General features: G+C 40.7%; 1 protein-coding gene across 6 annotated transcripts in view; it reads left to right on the top strand.

Annotated features, from left to right (window-relative positions):
• Fbxo38 (F-box protein 38) overlaps positions 1 to 16981 on the top strand; it is a 44043-nt gene that overhangs the window by 15121 nt on the left and 11941 nt on the right. For all 6 annotated transcript variants that reach the window (XM_051163412.1, XM_051163408.1, XM_051163411.1 and 3 more), the window contains exons 6-13: positions 2009 to 2146; positions 2529 to 2666; positions 4886 to 4979; positions 6170 to 6300; positions 10429 to 10599; positions 12137 to 12279; positions 13115 to 13328; positions 15441 to 15560. In XM_051163412.1, the coding sequence (XP_051019369.1) occupies positions 2009 to 2146; positions 2529 to 2666; positions 4886 to 4979; positions 6170 to 6300; positions 10429 to 10599; positions 12137 to 12279; positions 13115 to 13328; positions 15441 to 15560 (1149 nt within the window). The remainder of the gene's footprint in view (positions 1 to 2008; positions 2147 to 2528; positions 2667 to 4885; positions 4980 to 6169; positions 6301 to 10428; positions 10600 to 12136; positions 12280 to 13114; positions 13329 to 15440; positions 15561 to 16981) is intronic.

Below are 16981 nucleotides of genomic sequence, written 5' to 3'. Positions count from 1 at the left end.
TAGATTACATCTATAATTTCAACAAGGGCAAAATATTTTGATCAACTTTAACTTTTCATCTTTGGCTTAATCTGCCAAAAGACTTTTGAAGGTTCCTTATTAATACAGTCTGATGCTTTACTTTTTACTTATTTTGAGACAGAATGTTATGTAGCTCAGGCTGGCTCAGACTCACTGGATAGCTCAGGGTCGCCCTGAATATCTGACCCTCCTGCCTATTCTCAAGAGCTTGGGTTGCAGGCATGAGCTACTTTGCCCAGTTTTATGTGATGTCAGACAAAGATGAAATTCAGGTAGATCTTGGTGCGTGCTAGGCACTCTTATCAACGGAGTCATATCCTCAGCCCAAATACTTTCAGTTTATACTTTATTAATTAAGTTTATATTTTATTATTCTATTCATGTTCACATTGACTTTATGCTATATTTCAAAGATTACTCCAAATCTTGGGGATATTCTGAGGATCAGAAATTTCTGATATAGGGTTAGATAGTCATAGGAGGACCTGAAGGATAATATGGGGAAGGGCTTATGACTGTAGGAGGATAGTAGAGACCCTCTTATTTGTAAGATTGTGGAGTGAATCTGAGCAGGGATTTGAATATTTTGATTTTTAAGTGATAAAGTGGTTTTACTTCTGTAATATCTGAAATTTATAATGTAACCTCAAGATAGAAGATTTTTATATCTTCACATTTTCCGTAGTGCCTGCACCAGTTAGTTGCCAATATAAGTATTTGGTAAGTTTCACTGAAATGCAATAATGATTTGATTGACGCACACACTAACTGTGTGGTGGCTCGGTGTGAAGAAATACACATTGCCCTTTGTGTTAGGCTAAATGTGGCAGAGAGTAGCAGTAAGCATCAGGCAGCTGTGTTTGGAGCCTTCTTGCCTTGGCTTTGACTCACACAGCCAGCAGGGCCACCTTTGTGGTAGACACCAAGCTTGGTTTGTGAATTCTGTCCCTTTCTTGGTCTGATTTTCTTCCTGTGGTCCTATCTCCATTTTTATTTCCCATCTGTATCCATATGGTGTGTTTCCATAGTAAGAACTAAAGTAAGCTGTGGCTTTCAGAAGACAGACTGAGGAGCACTCCATGTAAGTGGTAGTAGGGGCATTCTGCAGAGGTTAACTATTAGATAACCCACTATTCTTACATTGTGTGATGTTGCTTTCTTCAGCTGTTCTTTGATAGCAGGCTCAGAATAAAAGTGGTGTTGCGTTAATTTGATCAGCCACTGTTTGTTAATTACCGTCACACTGGACCCTTAGGTTTTCTCATAGGCTTTTGTCTAACATGCAGTGTTTTGACTGTTGGAGCATGTTTCTGAAGCTGCCTCCTTCCATTTAGGATTTACAGATTGTCAGTCTTTCTTCTTCCACATCGGCTGACACCTCCCCCCTTGCACACCCTTTCCCTTTGCCAGACTGAGTCCTCTGTAGATAGGATTCATCAAAAGCATAAAATAGCCATAACAGTTTGAGATATTAAAATAATCAGCTGTCAGATTTTATTCTCAAGGCTATGCTGGCTTCTGCATATTAACAAATGCTTAAGATTCATGTATTTGTGGAAATGACTTCAAAGTGTATCTTGCTACTACAAACCGTAATGTTAAAACTTAGCTGGCCTCACCTTGTGCTGAGAAATGGAGCTTTCTTACTGATGGGACAGAAGTGGTCATTGGCGGCCATACAGTATTTGTGTGACTCACTTCCATCTTCACAGTTGGCCTTTTAGAAACTTACTTTTACTTTGTACCTACAAGATACAGAAGTACAGAAATAGATTTTAAGTCCCGTGATTTATAATATGGTTCGCATAAAAGTTGTTTAATAGCGCATTTTAAATAAACCAAATTTGGTGGACTTTAGTTATGTGATTGGTTCCGATAAACACCCCCTTGAAGGGCAGACTGTCGGTTGAAAACTGGACTCTTGAGCATCCTGTGTGCAGAGTGCACAGTATTGTTGCTACTTTCTTGTCCTGTGTGTGTGCTCTAGGTGTCAATGTTCCGGAAATCCCCTGCATCCCCATGCTAAGGCACCTGTACATGAAGTGGGTGAGACTCACCAAAGCACAGCCGTTTAAAGATTTCCTTTGCATCAGCTTGCGGACTTTTGTTATGAGGAACTGTGCAGGTAATGCTCTACAGTTAGGATTAAATTAAGCGCACACTGGTAGAAATGGCCTGACAAACTCTGCATTTGTACAGAAATTATGTTATTACTACCTATGTTTTTGACTTACACAACTTATGAATGCAGCATACCTTTTGTTTTGTGTACAGCAGAAACATAATCAACCTTAGCAAACAAAACAAAAACAAAAACTACAGACTAGCTGAGTGTTTTATAGAAGCGCAGGTTTTAGGCCATTGGGTTGTTTTAGTAGATTTCAGTCTTTTTAGTCTCTGATTTCTTAAACATTAACAACAGTTACTCATTTTCATTGCTGTTTTGAAAATTTTATCTTTTAAAATAGTTTATTACATTAAGATTTGTTTTTGTTTACTTTTTCCAGGACCCACAAATTCCCTGAAATATGTGCCCTTGGTAACTGGTCTGGCATCTGCCCGGAACTTGGAACACTTAGAGATGGTTAGAGTCCCTTTCCTGGGAGGTCTCATCCAGCATGTGGTAGAAGACAGCTGGAGATCAGGTATTTCTTTCTTTTAGTTACAAAAGTTTTTAAAGTTAGCTTTTGATTTCATTAAGGCATTGTTTAGTTGCCTCTTAAATTAAAAAAAAAAAAAAAAATAATGCTTATAATCGTCTTTGCTTTCTTTAGTGTGTATTTGATGAAGATAATTATCCATGAGCTCAGGCTAATACTCCTCATCTTTTTATGCATGTTAAACCTTCTCAAGAGAAATAGAAGAGTGATAAGGCAGTTTTTCTGGTTTGTTATTTATTACTTGGTGAATGGATAATCCCTTCTCTTATCCTGAGCTCTTTCTTAGAACTGCCAACCCAGTTTCACTGCCCTCTGAGGAGAGATGCTCTGTGACTTGATGGCTTTAGTAGTGCTGTTGTGTCTAGGACTGATTACTGTGTGTCGACATTTCCATGCCTGGGACCTGGACACTAGATTGGTCTGTCAGATGATAGCTCTTGAAAGAAGAGATACTCTTAACACCCCCTTGCTGCAGGAGAGAGAGCCTAACAGTTTGCTAATCATTTCCTTGCTAAGAAAAAAAAAATTGACCTAGATAATTAGTAATTAAAGCTAGAATTGTAGTTAATATAAATTATTAAGAAGGTAAGATAGAAAAGAAAGTAAAATGGAAGAAGAACCAACCTTCCAGTAACATTGATAGCGTACAGATGTGGTTAACACTGCTGAAGCATGCTGTGGATATCTTGCTACCTGCTCAGGTACGTGACCTGTGTCCAGTCTGCATTGCACTGAACCAGACATGAGAACAGGCTCCCTCCAGACCATCATTACTTTTATTTTTATTTCAAAAAACAAGATGAAAGTCAAAAGAGCAAAGGTGACCACAGTGCCCTTCCCTGCGCACTGGAGAAAGCGACAGAAGGTGTACCTCAAAAGACATGATTGAGCGGGAAAGGCGATCTGCATACCGAGTGGGAAGAGCTCTTAGGATGAATCTCTAGCAGAGGGCTTGCATTAAGAATATACAGGGAATCCTTGAATTTAAGAAAAAAACCCGCATCCCAGTAGGGAAACACGGAAGGACTAACACCAAAGTCTTGACAGAGGAGTTTATCCATAGAACCAATAAACATGGAAAAAAAAAAAAAAAGGTCAGCGTTCACAAGACTTAGGAAGTACAGATGAACGCTGTGGTGAGCCACGCAAGCACTGGCATGACTAGTACAAAAGACAGCAGTGTTGGCTGGTGTGCTCCATGGGACAGTGCTGACGGTATAAGCTGATGCTTCTCTGCTTGGATTATTGATAGACAAAGCAACAGTTGGCTTTGTGGCTTTGAACCCAACAGAAGATAATACATCTGTTTACCCAGAAATACATGTGAGATTGTTCATAGAAGCATTCTACCTAATATGCCCCCAAATGCAACACCCAAACACTGGTCATCCATAGGATAGATAATTAAAATGTGGCGCACTCACATCCTACTCTGTACAATGCTAAAGAGCAAGCTTAGCGCCGCCAACAGCAGGGTGGGTGAATCTTAGTCGGAAGCCAGACACAAAACTGTACACACTTAGTGATCTTGTGTTGAAGTGAAATTCAGTGTACTATACATGAATGATTTTTTGTCTGCTGCCCTTCCCTTTTGGTATGTAGTTATCCCCTTCAAAACAAAATATAGAGGCTGAATGCACGTCCCTGGGTAAAGGCCTTGCTACCTGAATAAGCTGGACCTGTCCCAGCACTCAGATGACATACGAGGCAACATCTGTTTGTACCCCTGTATTAAAAGGCAGAGGCAGCTGAATGGCTGCCCAAATGGCAAGGTCTAGTCTCAGTGAGAGACCCTGTCTTAAACACAATGTGAGGAGACCTAAAGAAACCTCTGGCTAGCACGTGGGTGTGCGCACAGGACACGCACATACATGAAATTAATTGAGTAATTACAACAAAATTCAAAAAGTCAAACATGAAAATGGTCTTGTTCCATGATGCAGTGGAGGTTCAGGGTTTGCCAGGCAGGGTCAGTCTTTATACTTCCCTCATGGATTTCGCATTTTCTTTCTCCTGAGTCTTGAAGTGTTCAAATGTGCAAAGCGTGTTTTCAGAAGAATATAGTTCACTTTGAGGTAATTTGGTTGCAGAACAAAGCATTTACTTTTAAACAAGTAATTATTTCTTAAGGCACATGTAATATGTTTACCCAAAGCTCTCAGGTCAGAGAAATGCTTATATGTGTTCCTTTTTTCTTTAACCAGGTGGTTTTAGAAATTTGCACACCATTGTTTTGGGAGCTTGCAAGAATGCCCTTGAAGTCGATCTTGGCTACCTCATCATCACTGCTGCCCGTAGGTATGTTTTGTCTTCACCTTAGGGTTTTTCTTCTAGCATTAGAGGTTTTAGAAAACTTGGGAGCTAGTGCATCTGTACATGTTCAGGTATAAAATTTGGTCATGTCTCATTTGGATTGAAAATACAAAGGGGCTAACTGCTTCAGGAGCAGATGGCATCACTTCATGTTTGCCCTACTTTAGAGCTAAAGCCATTGGAACTGCGTTCCTGGTGGGTCAGTTGTAGGGGCATAAGGTAGCATTGCACAGCAGAGCAGTGTTTGAGTGTAGCATCAACAGCAGCTGGTGACGGTGGTATCTGAAGGCCTCTCTGGAACCATTCTCCATCGTATTTGGTTTTCTGAATTGTCTGAGTTGATGATATACTTGCCAGTCAGAAATCGGCCTTTAGCCGGCCTTTGCAGTGTTGGATGACCATAGTTTCTTAATGTGTCTTCATTTCACTTTATACCACATTAGCTACTTCCCACCTTTTACAAGTCTAGCTCTTCTTAAATTTTTCTATTTTTCTTAAGTTGACTTTGTGTTAGTTTATTAGAAGTTGTTTTTACCATTAGAATATTAATTATGAATAAAACAAAACAGTGTTTCTAAATTTAAGTTAAGATTCTGATGTACCACAGAAGTGGGTCCTTTATTAGAGTGAAGCATTAACGATAGCATAAGAAAGCTGTCAAAGATCCCAGCACCAGACACACACTCTCACGCTGTCTTTATTGCTCTGTGCGTGTGTGGTGTGTGGATGCATGCGTGCGTACATTCCACAGTGTGAATGCGAAAGTCAGAGGACAAAACTTTGGGTAGTCAGTTCTCACCTTCCACTGTGGGTTCCTCGATTGGAGCTCAGGCGCCGTGCACTGAGCCACCCACCAGCGCTGCATTCTTACCTTGATCGAGCTTAAGGAAGATCTTAGGGGAGACAGATCCTCGGGCAGGTTCTAGGATTCTCACTGTATTGTTCAGTGTTAGTAATGGCATAGCTAGAGTGTACTGCCTCGTGTGAGGCTGCACTTGAAAAGGGCAATCTTGGGGTTTTGTTTGGTTGATTATTTTGTTGATATTGCTGTTTTTTAATGGAAAGAGGGGAAAGTTACCTGTGGTAACTGTAGTAAAATTATAAACTAGATTCTAAGCTCTATTATGAGGAAGAATGATTCATTGTTTTCCTTTAACACGTTCTTCTGTTTGTAGGTTACATGAAGTTCGCATCCAGCCTTCTTTAACCAAAGATGGTGTCTTTTCTGCCCTAAAGATGGCAGAACTGGAGTTTCCCCAGTTCGAAACCCTTCATCTAGGATACGTAGATGAGTTCTTGCTGCAGAGTAAGACCACGTTTTATTGCCTGAGTTTGCTGTGAGAGACATGCTTGATAGACTGAAATGCTGAAATCTGAATATCGTGTGCCTTTACCTTCCTGAGCATAAGCTGGCCTAATAATGGCTTAAGTGCTCGTGTGTCCTGAGAAGAGCTGTTTTACTTCGATGACTTTCTCTTCCATATGGCCTCTGGTGTTGGCATGCTGTTGGGAATGTAGCAATTCACACTATGCCAAGAAAATCCTTACCTAGGTTTCCAGTTGTTCCACTTTGCTGTCCACATTTCTCTGATTTTGCTTCATTTTCACAGAGTGTCATTCATAGTTCCATTTGTTGAATTTTATCTGTCATATTTCTTGAAGCTTTTGGTGGTCTCCTCAGATGAGGTCCCATTCTTTGCTCATACTTTGCATTTCCATAAGAAGCCTGCTGGGGTTCTGGACTTGGCAGACACCGAGCCCACAGTGCTTAGTATCCATTTATGGTAATTGCTGCTGGCTTGATAACATTTTGGGTGTGCATTTACAATTAGGAACTCTTCATTTAGCGTTGAACTTAAGTCAGCCAAGTTCATTATTCAAAGTGTTTTCCCACATGGCATTTGTAAGATAGTTAAGAAAATTTCTACTAACAATATATTTTCATTTTTTCAAGAATGAATTTGTTTCTCAAGTAATTTATAAAAATTCTTGAATATCAGTGTAGTTCTGTAGTACACTAGTTTTTTGTGCTTCCTTTACATCTAATTTGCATCACGGAACATAGAAAGTTAAAATACTATTGTCCAAGTCAGCCTAGGTCAAAGCATAGGGCAGTGCTGGCCAAAGCACATGACTGCCTTCCTTATTCAGTTCAGTATTTCCCTCTCCTCCTTCTTCTCCTTCTCCTCACCTCCTCCTCCTCCTCCTCCTTCTTCATTGAAGTTCTCATTAGTATATATGCAGGATTCCTTAAAAAAAAAAAAAAATCAAAGCACCCATTTTTAGACAGTTTAACACCGGAACTACTTTTAATCTGTGTAGCTTAAAAACTATCAGGTTTTATCAGAATAGCATTAAGAGGCGAAAATAGTAGAATGGTTTCATAGAAAATTAACCCTTTTCTTACCCAGCTTCCCTGGCTCTGAAAGAGGCTGCCAGTACCTTCTATTTCCTGCAGCTGATCTAACATCAGAATAGGACGTTCTGTTCCTAAAAGCTCATAACTTAACCACTGCCCTATCTGCAAGGTGGCCACCTCCAGGTCTACTGAAAGGTTACCTGCTCAGTTAAAATCCCGTTTGCAAGGGAAAGGCAACTGCTTCCTATATTTACAACCAATTACCATCCTATTGTCTTTCTCTTTCCTCACCACGTTTTCAGTAGGATATAAACACTACTTTTTGACTCTTATTATTTCATACTTTTCACAGCAATTTATTTCTTTCATATTTACTAGGCTCTTGCTGTTAGCCTTTTTATAAGCCATTCCCTTCTTAGACCATTCAACCTGCTCATATATGGACTCTGCTTCTCCAAAGAATCCCGGGGACTGTTTCAGGATAAGTGTTAGGTTAGAGACTGGTTTTTTGTTTGTTTAAGATTTGTTTATTATGTAAACAGTGTTCTGTCTGCATGTATGCCTAAACACCAAAAGAGGGCATCAGATCATTTGTAGATGGTTGTGAGCCACCATGTGGTTGCTGGGAATTGAACTTAGGACCTCTGGAAGAGCAGTCAGTGCTCTTAACCTCTGATCCATCTCTCCAGCCTGAGACTGTATTAAGAAAAATACAAGCTAGAGCGCTGGCTAGGCAAGCATGAGGACCTAAGATCAGATTCCAGAACCCACATAAATGTGGATGTGGTAGCACACATCTAAGACTTTCAGTTGTAATGCCAGCTTTGCTTTGGCAAGGTGGGAGCTGGAGACAGCAGAATCCCTGGACGATCTCAGTACAGCTAGCCTGGCTTGTATGATCAAGCCACAAGAGAGTCTATCTTAATTTAGAAGACAAGGACCTGCACCAGAGCTTGTCCTCTGACCCCCATGGCACATAGGTGTCCTCACACACACAAGACAGAAAGTGAGAGAAGGCGTTGCTGCTCACTCTTGCTCTTTTGCTTCATCTGCCTTCTTAGTTATTTATATTTTGAACCAGGAAGGTGAAGGGCTAGTACCCGCTTGTGAAACACCTCACTTTTTTTTTCTGCTGAAACAGATAAATAAAACATCGCCTTTGTCCTCTAGCATCTATGAAGATTGGCAGCACCAGTGGTTGGTGACGAATGTACCAAAAACCTGGTGCTGTGTCATAGGAATAAAGGTGGCTGGGATTCAGTGACCTTAGGAATACTTAGAGACGGATTCTTTGTTTACACAGATGTGTTATCTTAGAGCTTTGTGTGAAGGTGATCAAGATGGAAAATCAGTAATATAGATTTCCATACTAGAACTCTAGAGAGAGAGATGGAATTGAGAGTTGCCGGTTGTTGGTCATGTTATTGTATCATAAGATACTTGAGTACTTCCTTACTTTTCTCTTTAATGCCTCTGAGGAGATGCTGAAAAAAATGATAAACATAGCCAGGTTTGTTGTCACATACCTAGAATCCCAGCACATGTGAGCTGGAGGAAGGGGAGTCAGGAGTTCAGCATTATCCCTGGCTACATAACAAGCTGGACACCATCCCAGGCTGCATGAGACCATTTCCAAAACAAAACAACAGCAAAGAGATAAATATATTTATAGCAATTTCTAAAACTTGAGGTATCTAGTAAGTAGTAGTTTTTACCTTTAGCTGTCTTGTAAGCTATGAGATAGAGAGGGGTGGGGGGAGAGAGAGAGAGAGAAGAAGAAGGAGGGGGGGGAGAAGAAAGAATATGAGAGAATGAAGAGAAATGAAATTCTGGTATTATCAGGATTTTACGAATTATGGTCAGTAGAAAACTTCAGGAGCAGGAATTGGTTGCACTAAAGACAGGCCATGCATTTGTCGTTTTACAGTGGAACACTTATGTAGACAACACCTAATAAACAGGGCCAGTTCAAGATTTAACTCATCTTTTTTTTTTTTTGATTTAACTCATCTTAAGTGAGAAAGAAGTTTCAGGTTCAAAGAGTAACAAGGAAGTTGATGTTTAGGGTGGTGTAAGAAATATTTCTGCAAGAAATGCCAGTAAATAGTTAGGTTGGACAGTAATGGAAGTATGAACTATATGGAAAGGAAACTTGATAGTACTTGGGATGGATTGATTGATTGGTTAACACATATTTGAAGCTAAAAAAACACAGTGCTCTATTGTTCAAGACAGTTTCACCAAGAGCAGCTGAGTTTTCCTTACAGGATTATTCAGTTAATTTTAAGGCCTACAGGCTTTGCCTGTATCTCTGTCTCTCTCTGTCTCGTGTGTGTGTGTGTGTGTGTGTGTGTGTGTCTTAGATCCCTCGCACTACCCTAAGGATACAATTGAATTAAACATACCATCCTTCAGAGAGCTCTTATATTTAACTAACTGTCCTGGAGAATGAGGAGTGGCCATAAGGATGGGAGAATGATGCTATGCAAGAGATGTGGTGTGGTTCCTAACAGCATGATGAGCTGGAGCCACCCCCACCCCCACCCCAGATTGTGACCTGACCAGTGGCATTTGTCTGAGTTAGAATCCAATGCAGGGCACAGGTAGACACCTATCTTCACCTATGCAATGGGCTCCAAAGTGAAATCTGATCCTGGTTTCTCATAGCCACATCAGAGTTCAAAAACTTGGTGTGTGTGTGTGTGTGTGTGTGTGTGTGTGTGTGTGTGTGTGTGTGTGTGTACATATGTATGCATATGTATATATACATATGTATGAGTTTCATTTTTATGATTATTTTCTTTTTAAGAGATAAAATTTCATAGTTGTATGAACCTCTACATCTTCTCTCAGTTATGCTTTTTCCTCTTTCCAAACAGTTGAGTATTAGCTGTCACTGATTTGTAACATAAGGTCTTGTATGAGAATGCTACCATACACTGAGATCACTGCCTTCAAAGTTGAAGCCAGTCCGATGATGACCACAGATGGAACAGAGCAGTTTCATCACCTGGAATGATGCGATACAGAGTTGGAATGACACTGAGACTGTGTATGACACTGATTTCTTTCTAGGCAGGATGGCTAATACAGATCTCGTGAAGTATGGTTTGGCTGATGTGGTAGAAAATCCTGGTATCATCACTGATATAGGGATGAAGGCAGTCAATGAAGTTTTTTCCTGTATCAAATATTTGGCAATTTATAACTGTCCCCATCTACACAACCCATATAATTGGATTTCAGGTACTGTAAACTTGGAAATATCACTATGTTTTCTGTCAGTGAAATGATATCTTTTTTATGTGATTATATTTCTTATGTAAATATTATATATGCATATATCTTATGTGGATTGTTTGTAGAAGTTCTGAGTACCATCATTCAATGATCTGGAAATATATTCAGTGCCTTCTTCAATTTTTAAAGGTCTTAGCATAGAAATTTGCACTGCCACAGTTACAGATTTAAGTGCCCTCATCTTCACACGTGTACCTAGGATACTATTGTTTCCTTTGCGAATTACCTTCAAGGTGGCCCATCATCCGAGGAGACACAGTTCAGGCGTATTTCTAAAAACCTAACTTACGGGACTTACTACTCTTACCTGAAGTGAAAGCTTTTATTGGTCAGAAGTCCTGTTCCGTTGCAGCCCTCTTGCCCACCCCTATCATGTATCAGAGTGACTTGTACTTGAAGGTTTTCCTTCTGGCACAATTTCATTTTCTCCTGAAAGAGTAGCACTGTTTATTAGCTGTCTGCATTTACAAGGCTTTAATGGATTAGCAATTAGAGGATGAGTTTCTTGTGAATACCTACGTTAACCAAAGACCCTTGTAAATACCTACAACCCTTGACCTCTGCTGTCAGAGCAATTGCCAAGGATCTGTACCTCCCTGCCGAGCTGCTCAGGACTGCCCAGTGCTCTGGAGCCTCCTCTGAGATTGCTTGCCTGAATGGCTGTACCTCACCTATCAGTGGCCCAGATGACCCAACATGTTACTGGAAATTAGGAATTTTAGTATATAGCGGATATAGAGCACTTTAAAAAATAACATTTATTGGGTTTTTGGTTTGTTTTTCTTAAATACAGAAGAGTATAAAGAAGAAAACAAAACAAAACAAAAAAATGGCTTATAATCCCATCACTCAGAACTCCTGTTAACACTTAAATTAAAGTAATACATGCACTTGATAAATTTCAGACAGTGCAGAAAGGTACAAAATGAAAAGTCTCCTCTTCTCAAGGTAACCATCATCAACAGTTTCTTATATATTCTCTGGACAAATGACTTTGTGCATATTACATCCTATCCATATATAGCATTTAAAGTGATTTATAGACAGACGGATCTTCCTATGTGTACACTGTCCTGTGCCTTATTTTTCATACTAAGTATGTTGGGGAGAGCTCTCCATCTTAGCAAATATATAGCTCCTCTCATTCTGTCAAAGTAGGTGCATCTGTTTGACTAAGTGAATGTGCCATGCTTGCTTTACCACAGTGTCCTGTTGCTCAAAGGCATGTAGGCTGATGAAGAGATGACATTTAAATCAGGGCCACCTTAGTTTCACATCAGTGGTTCCTGGGCCATGTATTTCTCAAAGTGAAATTAGCTGTGGATGCATCATAACAGGGAGTCATCAGGCCTTAAAGACCGTGAAGCAAGGGAAAGGTTACTCAAGAAGAAAAGGATTGGAAAGTCTTGTGATCTGTGGCAAAAATTCATCAGTTACTTGGGGACAGTGCTAAGTACGTTCTCTGTCATGTCATTTTCAACAGACCACTCTAGATGGACTCGATTGGTTGATATCAACCTCGTGCGGTGCCATGCTTTGAAGCTGGATTCCTTTGGCCAGTTTATTGAATTATTGCCTAGCCTGGAGTTTATTTCACTGGACCAGATGTTTCGAGAACCACCCAAGGTAAATCACATTGAGAGAAGTTTTTGTTTTTTGCTTTTTGTTTTTTTGTTTGTTTTTTCAACTTGTTTTGATACAGGGAAGAAAGCAAAGCAGTCTGTGGTGTTTATTTCTTTGTAATAAATGGGCCTTTATGCTGTTATAGTTGTATTTTTTAAAAGTTGCATCTTCAGTGAAGGTATAATGATGGAGGGCCTCTTGTTATTATCAGTGAGTATTGAGGGTTCTTCAGGGCAGGGCAGGGCAGGGCAAGGATGCTGCCTCTGTTCATAATTTAAAGGTGAGTTAGAGGTGAAGCTGCAAGTCTGAGTCAGGGCAGGGCTTTCCCTGAAGCGCTCAGGAATTAGTCAGCAGGAACTCAAGTCTAGGGAGTAGGAATTTACTTTGGAGATGTTTTAGTTTGCTTCTGTGTCCTAACGCATTAGATGTTGAACAAGCCAAGGTTGCCCACTTGTTCAGAAGGTTATATTACAACTGTCTCACCAGTAGAACTCAACTCCTAGAAGTCTCTGCTGCTGTGCTTCTGTTCTCACGCTTGAAATAGTTAGTTATAACAGGAAATGCATAGGACTGGAGGTCCTGGAACCTCTTGTCAGTTCCCAGCTAAACCACTTATTGGTGGTGTGCTGTCACAAATATCTCACCCCATATGCACCTGATATTTGTAAATCAAGCTAGCAATGCTTTATCTTGCTTGAAGTGTTGTGAGCCTCGGATGAGAGTTTTTATGCATATTTGAAAGCCTTTCATTTCTTAAGTTGTACTTTTAAATGCTAGTTACTAATGAGGCACTCTGTAGTAACCCAAACTTACAAGCACACGGTTTGGTCTTGCCTAGGGATGTGCTCGAGTTGGCCTAAGTGCGGGAACTGGCATTGGGGTTTCCTCGGCGCTCGTTAGCAACCAGAATTCTAACAATGACAATGACAATAATGCTCAGAACAATAATGCCAACCTTCATGACAATAACCACCATCACCCTGATGACTCGGATGAGGACAATGACTTTCGTCCAGACCTACAGCCAGGAGAGCAACAGTTTGCAGCCGATGGTAACTCAGGCCTTTCATGAGCTCCAGCTGCAGATGAATGTTGCTTTGGGTTCTCTGGTCCTCTGTTGTTGGGTTTTGTTTGTTTGTTTGTAGTTGCTTTTGTTTTGTTTTGAGCTTGTCACTCTTTGTTCACACATAGAAATCTATAAGAGAATTCAGAGAGTAGGAAGGACAGATAGATGATTACAATCGGGGTACATTGATAGCATTAGAGGCCTAATTTACCTGAGATTTAACTCCGTGGATTATGGCAAAGTAGCTTCTCAAACTATTGGTGGAAAAAAAAATGAATACCAACTGTATGCATGGGCATGTGTCACATACTCTTAATCTGTAAATCTTCACAACTGTGCAGCAGTAAAGTACATGAACTAACTCCAACCTATAAAACTTCAGCTCTGTAATTACCTGCTTTACTAACTAGTGGACAGCTATTGTACGCCAGCCCATGTACTGAGAGGCTCTGCTAATGGGGAGCTGAGGTGGTTTCCTTATGACGTTTTCTAGTTTCTCACTTCATCCTTCAAAGCTAGAAAAATAATTTCTCTAGCCATCTTCGTCATTCTTTTGACTATTCCCTTAGAGATTGTAGCTAAGAAGAAGTAGGGTGCCCTGATCTGTGCAAACTTATACTTGAAGGTGTCCTGTGAATGTTCTGGTCAGAGCAGATGTCCTGACCAGAGAGTCACCTGTAGACTTTTCCTTTTGTCTTGGCAAAGTCACCAGCAGACTGCGTCTGCTTCTAGCTTCTTGAGCTGCTGTCTTCTCTTTATGATTGTGGCCGTCCCTGCTTCACCCTGACCTCATTTGTCATTTCCTCAGGCTCTTCCCCTCCCCTCCCCACTATTCCCCATCTCTCCTTTTCATCGTCATTTAGAATCATGTCATTAGTGCCAACTATACATTTCTAGCCTTGAACTTCGCACTCTTTTAAAGTAAATGAGGCTATATATGACTTTAAGCCTTGCTATTTTCACATACAGACGCCTAGACATTGCAAGCTTAGAGTCAAGTCAGTCTCTTGATCTGAAGCCCAAGAGATACAACAAAGTATAATGCTAGCAAGTAGTAAAGACAAGAGACGGAAGTGTGAACTGAGTATTGTCCATTTGATAGGTCCACGAGAACAGTCATGTTGTAAGACTCACACCATGTACAGATCACAGGCACCATAAAAATAAAGACTCAAAACACATAACTCATCTCTGGGAAGTTCTTACAACTGTAATGAAAAACTACAAATCCTATAAGCCCAATTGTGGTGATGGATTACAATGGAAAAGCATGTGCTCACAGCTCAGTTCAGAGGAGGGAATGCCTTTTGTTGCAAAGTCTCATTGTATTCAATGCTGGTATTCTGACTCCAGCTGAGAGATCAGTCAAAGTGTTCTGAGGAGGATGCTGCTGGATTAAATGTCTTAAATGTTGCCTTGAGAAATTTTGCACTTAATTTTATAAACATTTGATGAAGTCAGCATTAGTAGTAGTTATGAGTTGAAGCTTATTTGTCTTAAAATTTTCATGGGGCATACCCTTTGGATAATGTGAGAATAAAGCCACGTGCTCTCATTCAATGATAGGCACTAAGTATAATAGTAAACACTGAAAAACATTAAGCATTTAAAGGCCATATAGTATTATAAACTATATTGGGTTTATTAATGGTCCTTACCATACATTAGTCAATAAATGACAGCCTAACCTCTAGACAGTACATGAGAAAGGCAGGATTTGACTTTGCATGCTCAGTATAGCCTACTTAAGACAGCAGGCACACAGGCTCATTGCTCATAAAATGATCGTCATCTTCAGGCAGATGCCATAGTGGAGACACCACCCAGCTATCCTTGGTACCGCTTCAGGGATGAATAAGGTCTTTTGTCTCAACTGTGACCATTTCCTCTGCTTTTATCTTACATGAAATAACCCTGTCCCACCTGTGGTTTCCTTTTCTGTGGACTAGCTAGACCCTTCTCTGTTGAACCAGTTACCAGCTGCTCTTCTACAAGCAGGCCTCACAATGACTGGCTGTTCTCTGCTCAGCGCTACCACAGTTTTACATGCGCTGTGGATTTTTTGTTTTCTTTAGTTTTCACTTTATTTTTATTTAAGCGTTGAATGAGATGGAAGACATGGTGCAGGAAGATGGAGAGGTGGTAGCGGAGAGTGGACTTGATGTGCCAGCTCACAATCCGGGAGTTCTTCCTGTGGATGCTGATGAGGAGCAAGCAGGTAATCGTGTCACTCTTTCCACATCCCTCATCCTGGAAATAATGACCAGGCACAGTGGAGGATAGGAAGGACTGAGGACAAGTACTGATGTGTCATCTGCTGCTCGCTACTGAGAATTGAAATGAAGCATTGTTCTTCTTGCCATATGCAATTATGTCTTTTCTTATTGTTGTTTGCTTTTTTGAGACAGGGTTTCTCTGTGTAGCCTTGGCTGCCCTGGACTCACTTTGTTGATCAGGCTGGCCTTGAACTCACAGAGATCCACCTGCTTCTGCCTCCCTGAGTGCTGGGATTATAGGCATGCGCCATCATGCCCTATATCTTAAGAGTTGTTGTTGGTTTTGCCATTTTTGGTTTTGTTTTTCTTTGTAGCTGTAGGCAACAACTACTTTTTCTGTTTCACTATAGGCTTCGTCTTTGGGGATGTACTAAAAGAAAGGACTCAGACTGTTGATGGAACATAACCCAATTAAATACTCTTCTATTTATATGATCAATATTCAGTGGACTCAGCAAGCTCTGTGTGTGTGTGTGTGTGTGTGTGTGTGTGTGTGTGTAAGTTAAGAAGTCATAAATGTGAGAGGTTGGAAGAAAGGGCTGTAAATGATGTAAGGACAGTGTGCTCATTTATGTAAGTCTCAAAAAGTATTTTTTTAATTTAAGATTTAAAAAGTAATGTGTACGCTGACCTCATTTGAGAGGGGACAAGGAGCAAGGCAGAGGCTGATCTGGGTTAGTATGCAGATCAGAAGGTAGTCGACCACAGTGGCAGGCTCGTGCCATAGGTCTTTAAGTGACCTTGATCGGCTCTTTGGTTTATGACAGGAAACAGTTTTTCAGAGGTGATGTGCTCAGCACTACTTGAGAGTGACAGGCACAGTTGAGATTAGAATGCAGCACTGTCCTTCCTGACTCATTAGCACAGTACCTTGTTAAGTGTCTAACAGGTGCAGTCACTTACCCAGCGGACTTACTGAGTGTCAGCTTTGCTGGGCTTTGTACCGTGTGACACGGAAACGCAGGCAAGAGTCGGCAGCCAGTGCTTTATCAGTCGTGCTAATGTTAGTCAGTCGTGAGGCTCCCAAGGGAAGAGCTGATGGTCTGAAGTTGTGCTTCTGAGCAGATAAGGCATGCTATGCACAAGTGCCCATCTGCTACCAAAGTGGAACGTGTTCCTCAAGATAGGCCTGCACTCACCACTGAGTAAATAAGCATTCTCAGGTTTATCTTGTTTGCTGTGGTTTATGTGTTTACAAAATTGGGCAATTGTGGCTCTTAGTTTTTAAAATTACAACTGTTACTCTGTTATATTAGGGATGATTTATTACGCTTTCTGAAATAGTAACATTGGGACAGGTTGTTCTGTTTGGTTGGTTGGTGGGTCGGTTGTTTGGTTGTTGGCTTGGGTTTCTCTGTGGAGC

The sequence above is a fragment of the Acomys russatus genome, chromosome 20 (genome assembly GCF_903995435.1).
Source record: "Acomys russatus chromosome 20, mAcoRus1.1, whole genome shotgun sequence".
Classification (NCBI taxonomy): domain Eukaryota; kingdom Metazoa; phylum Chordata; class Mammalia; order Rodentia; family Muridae; genus Acomys; species Acomys russatus.
This window is presented reverse-complemented; position numbering and strand designations above follow the sequence as displayed.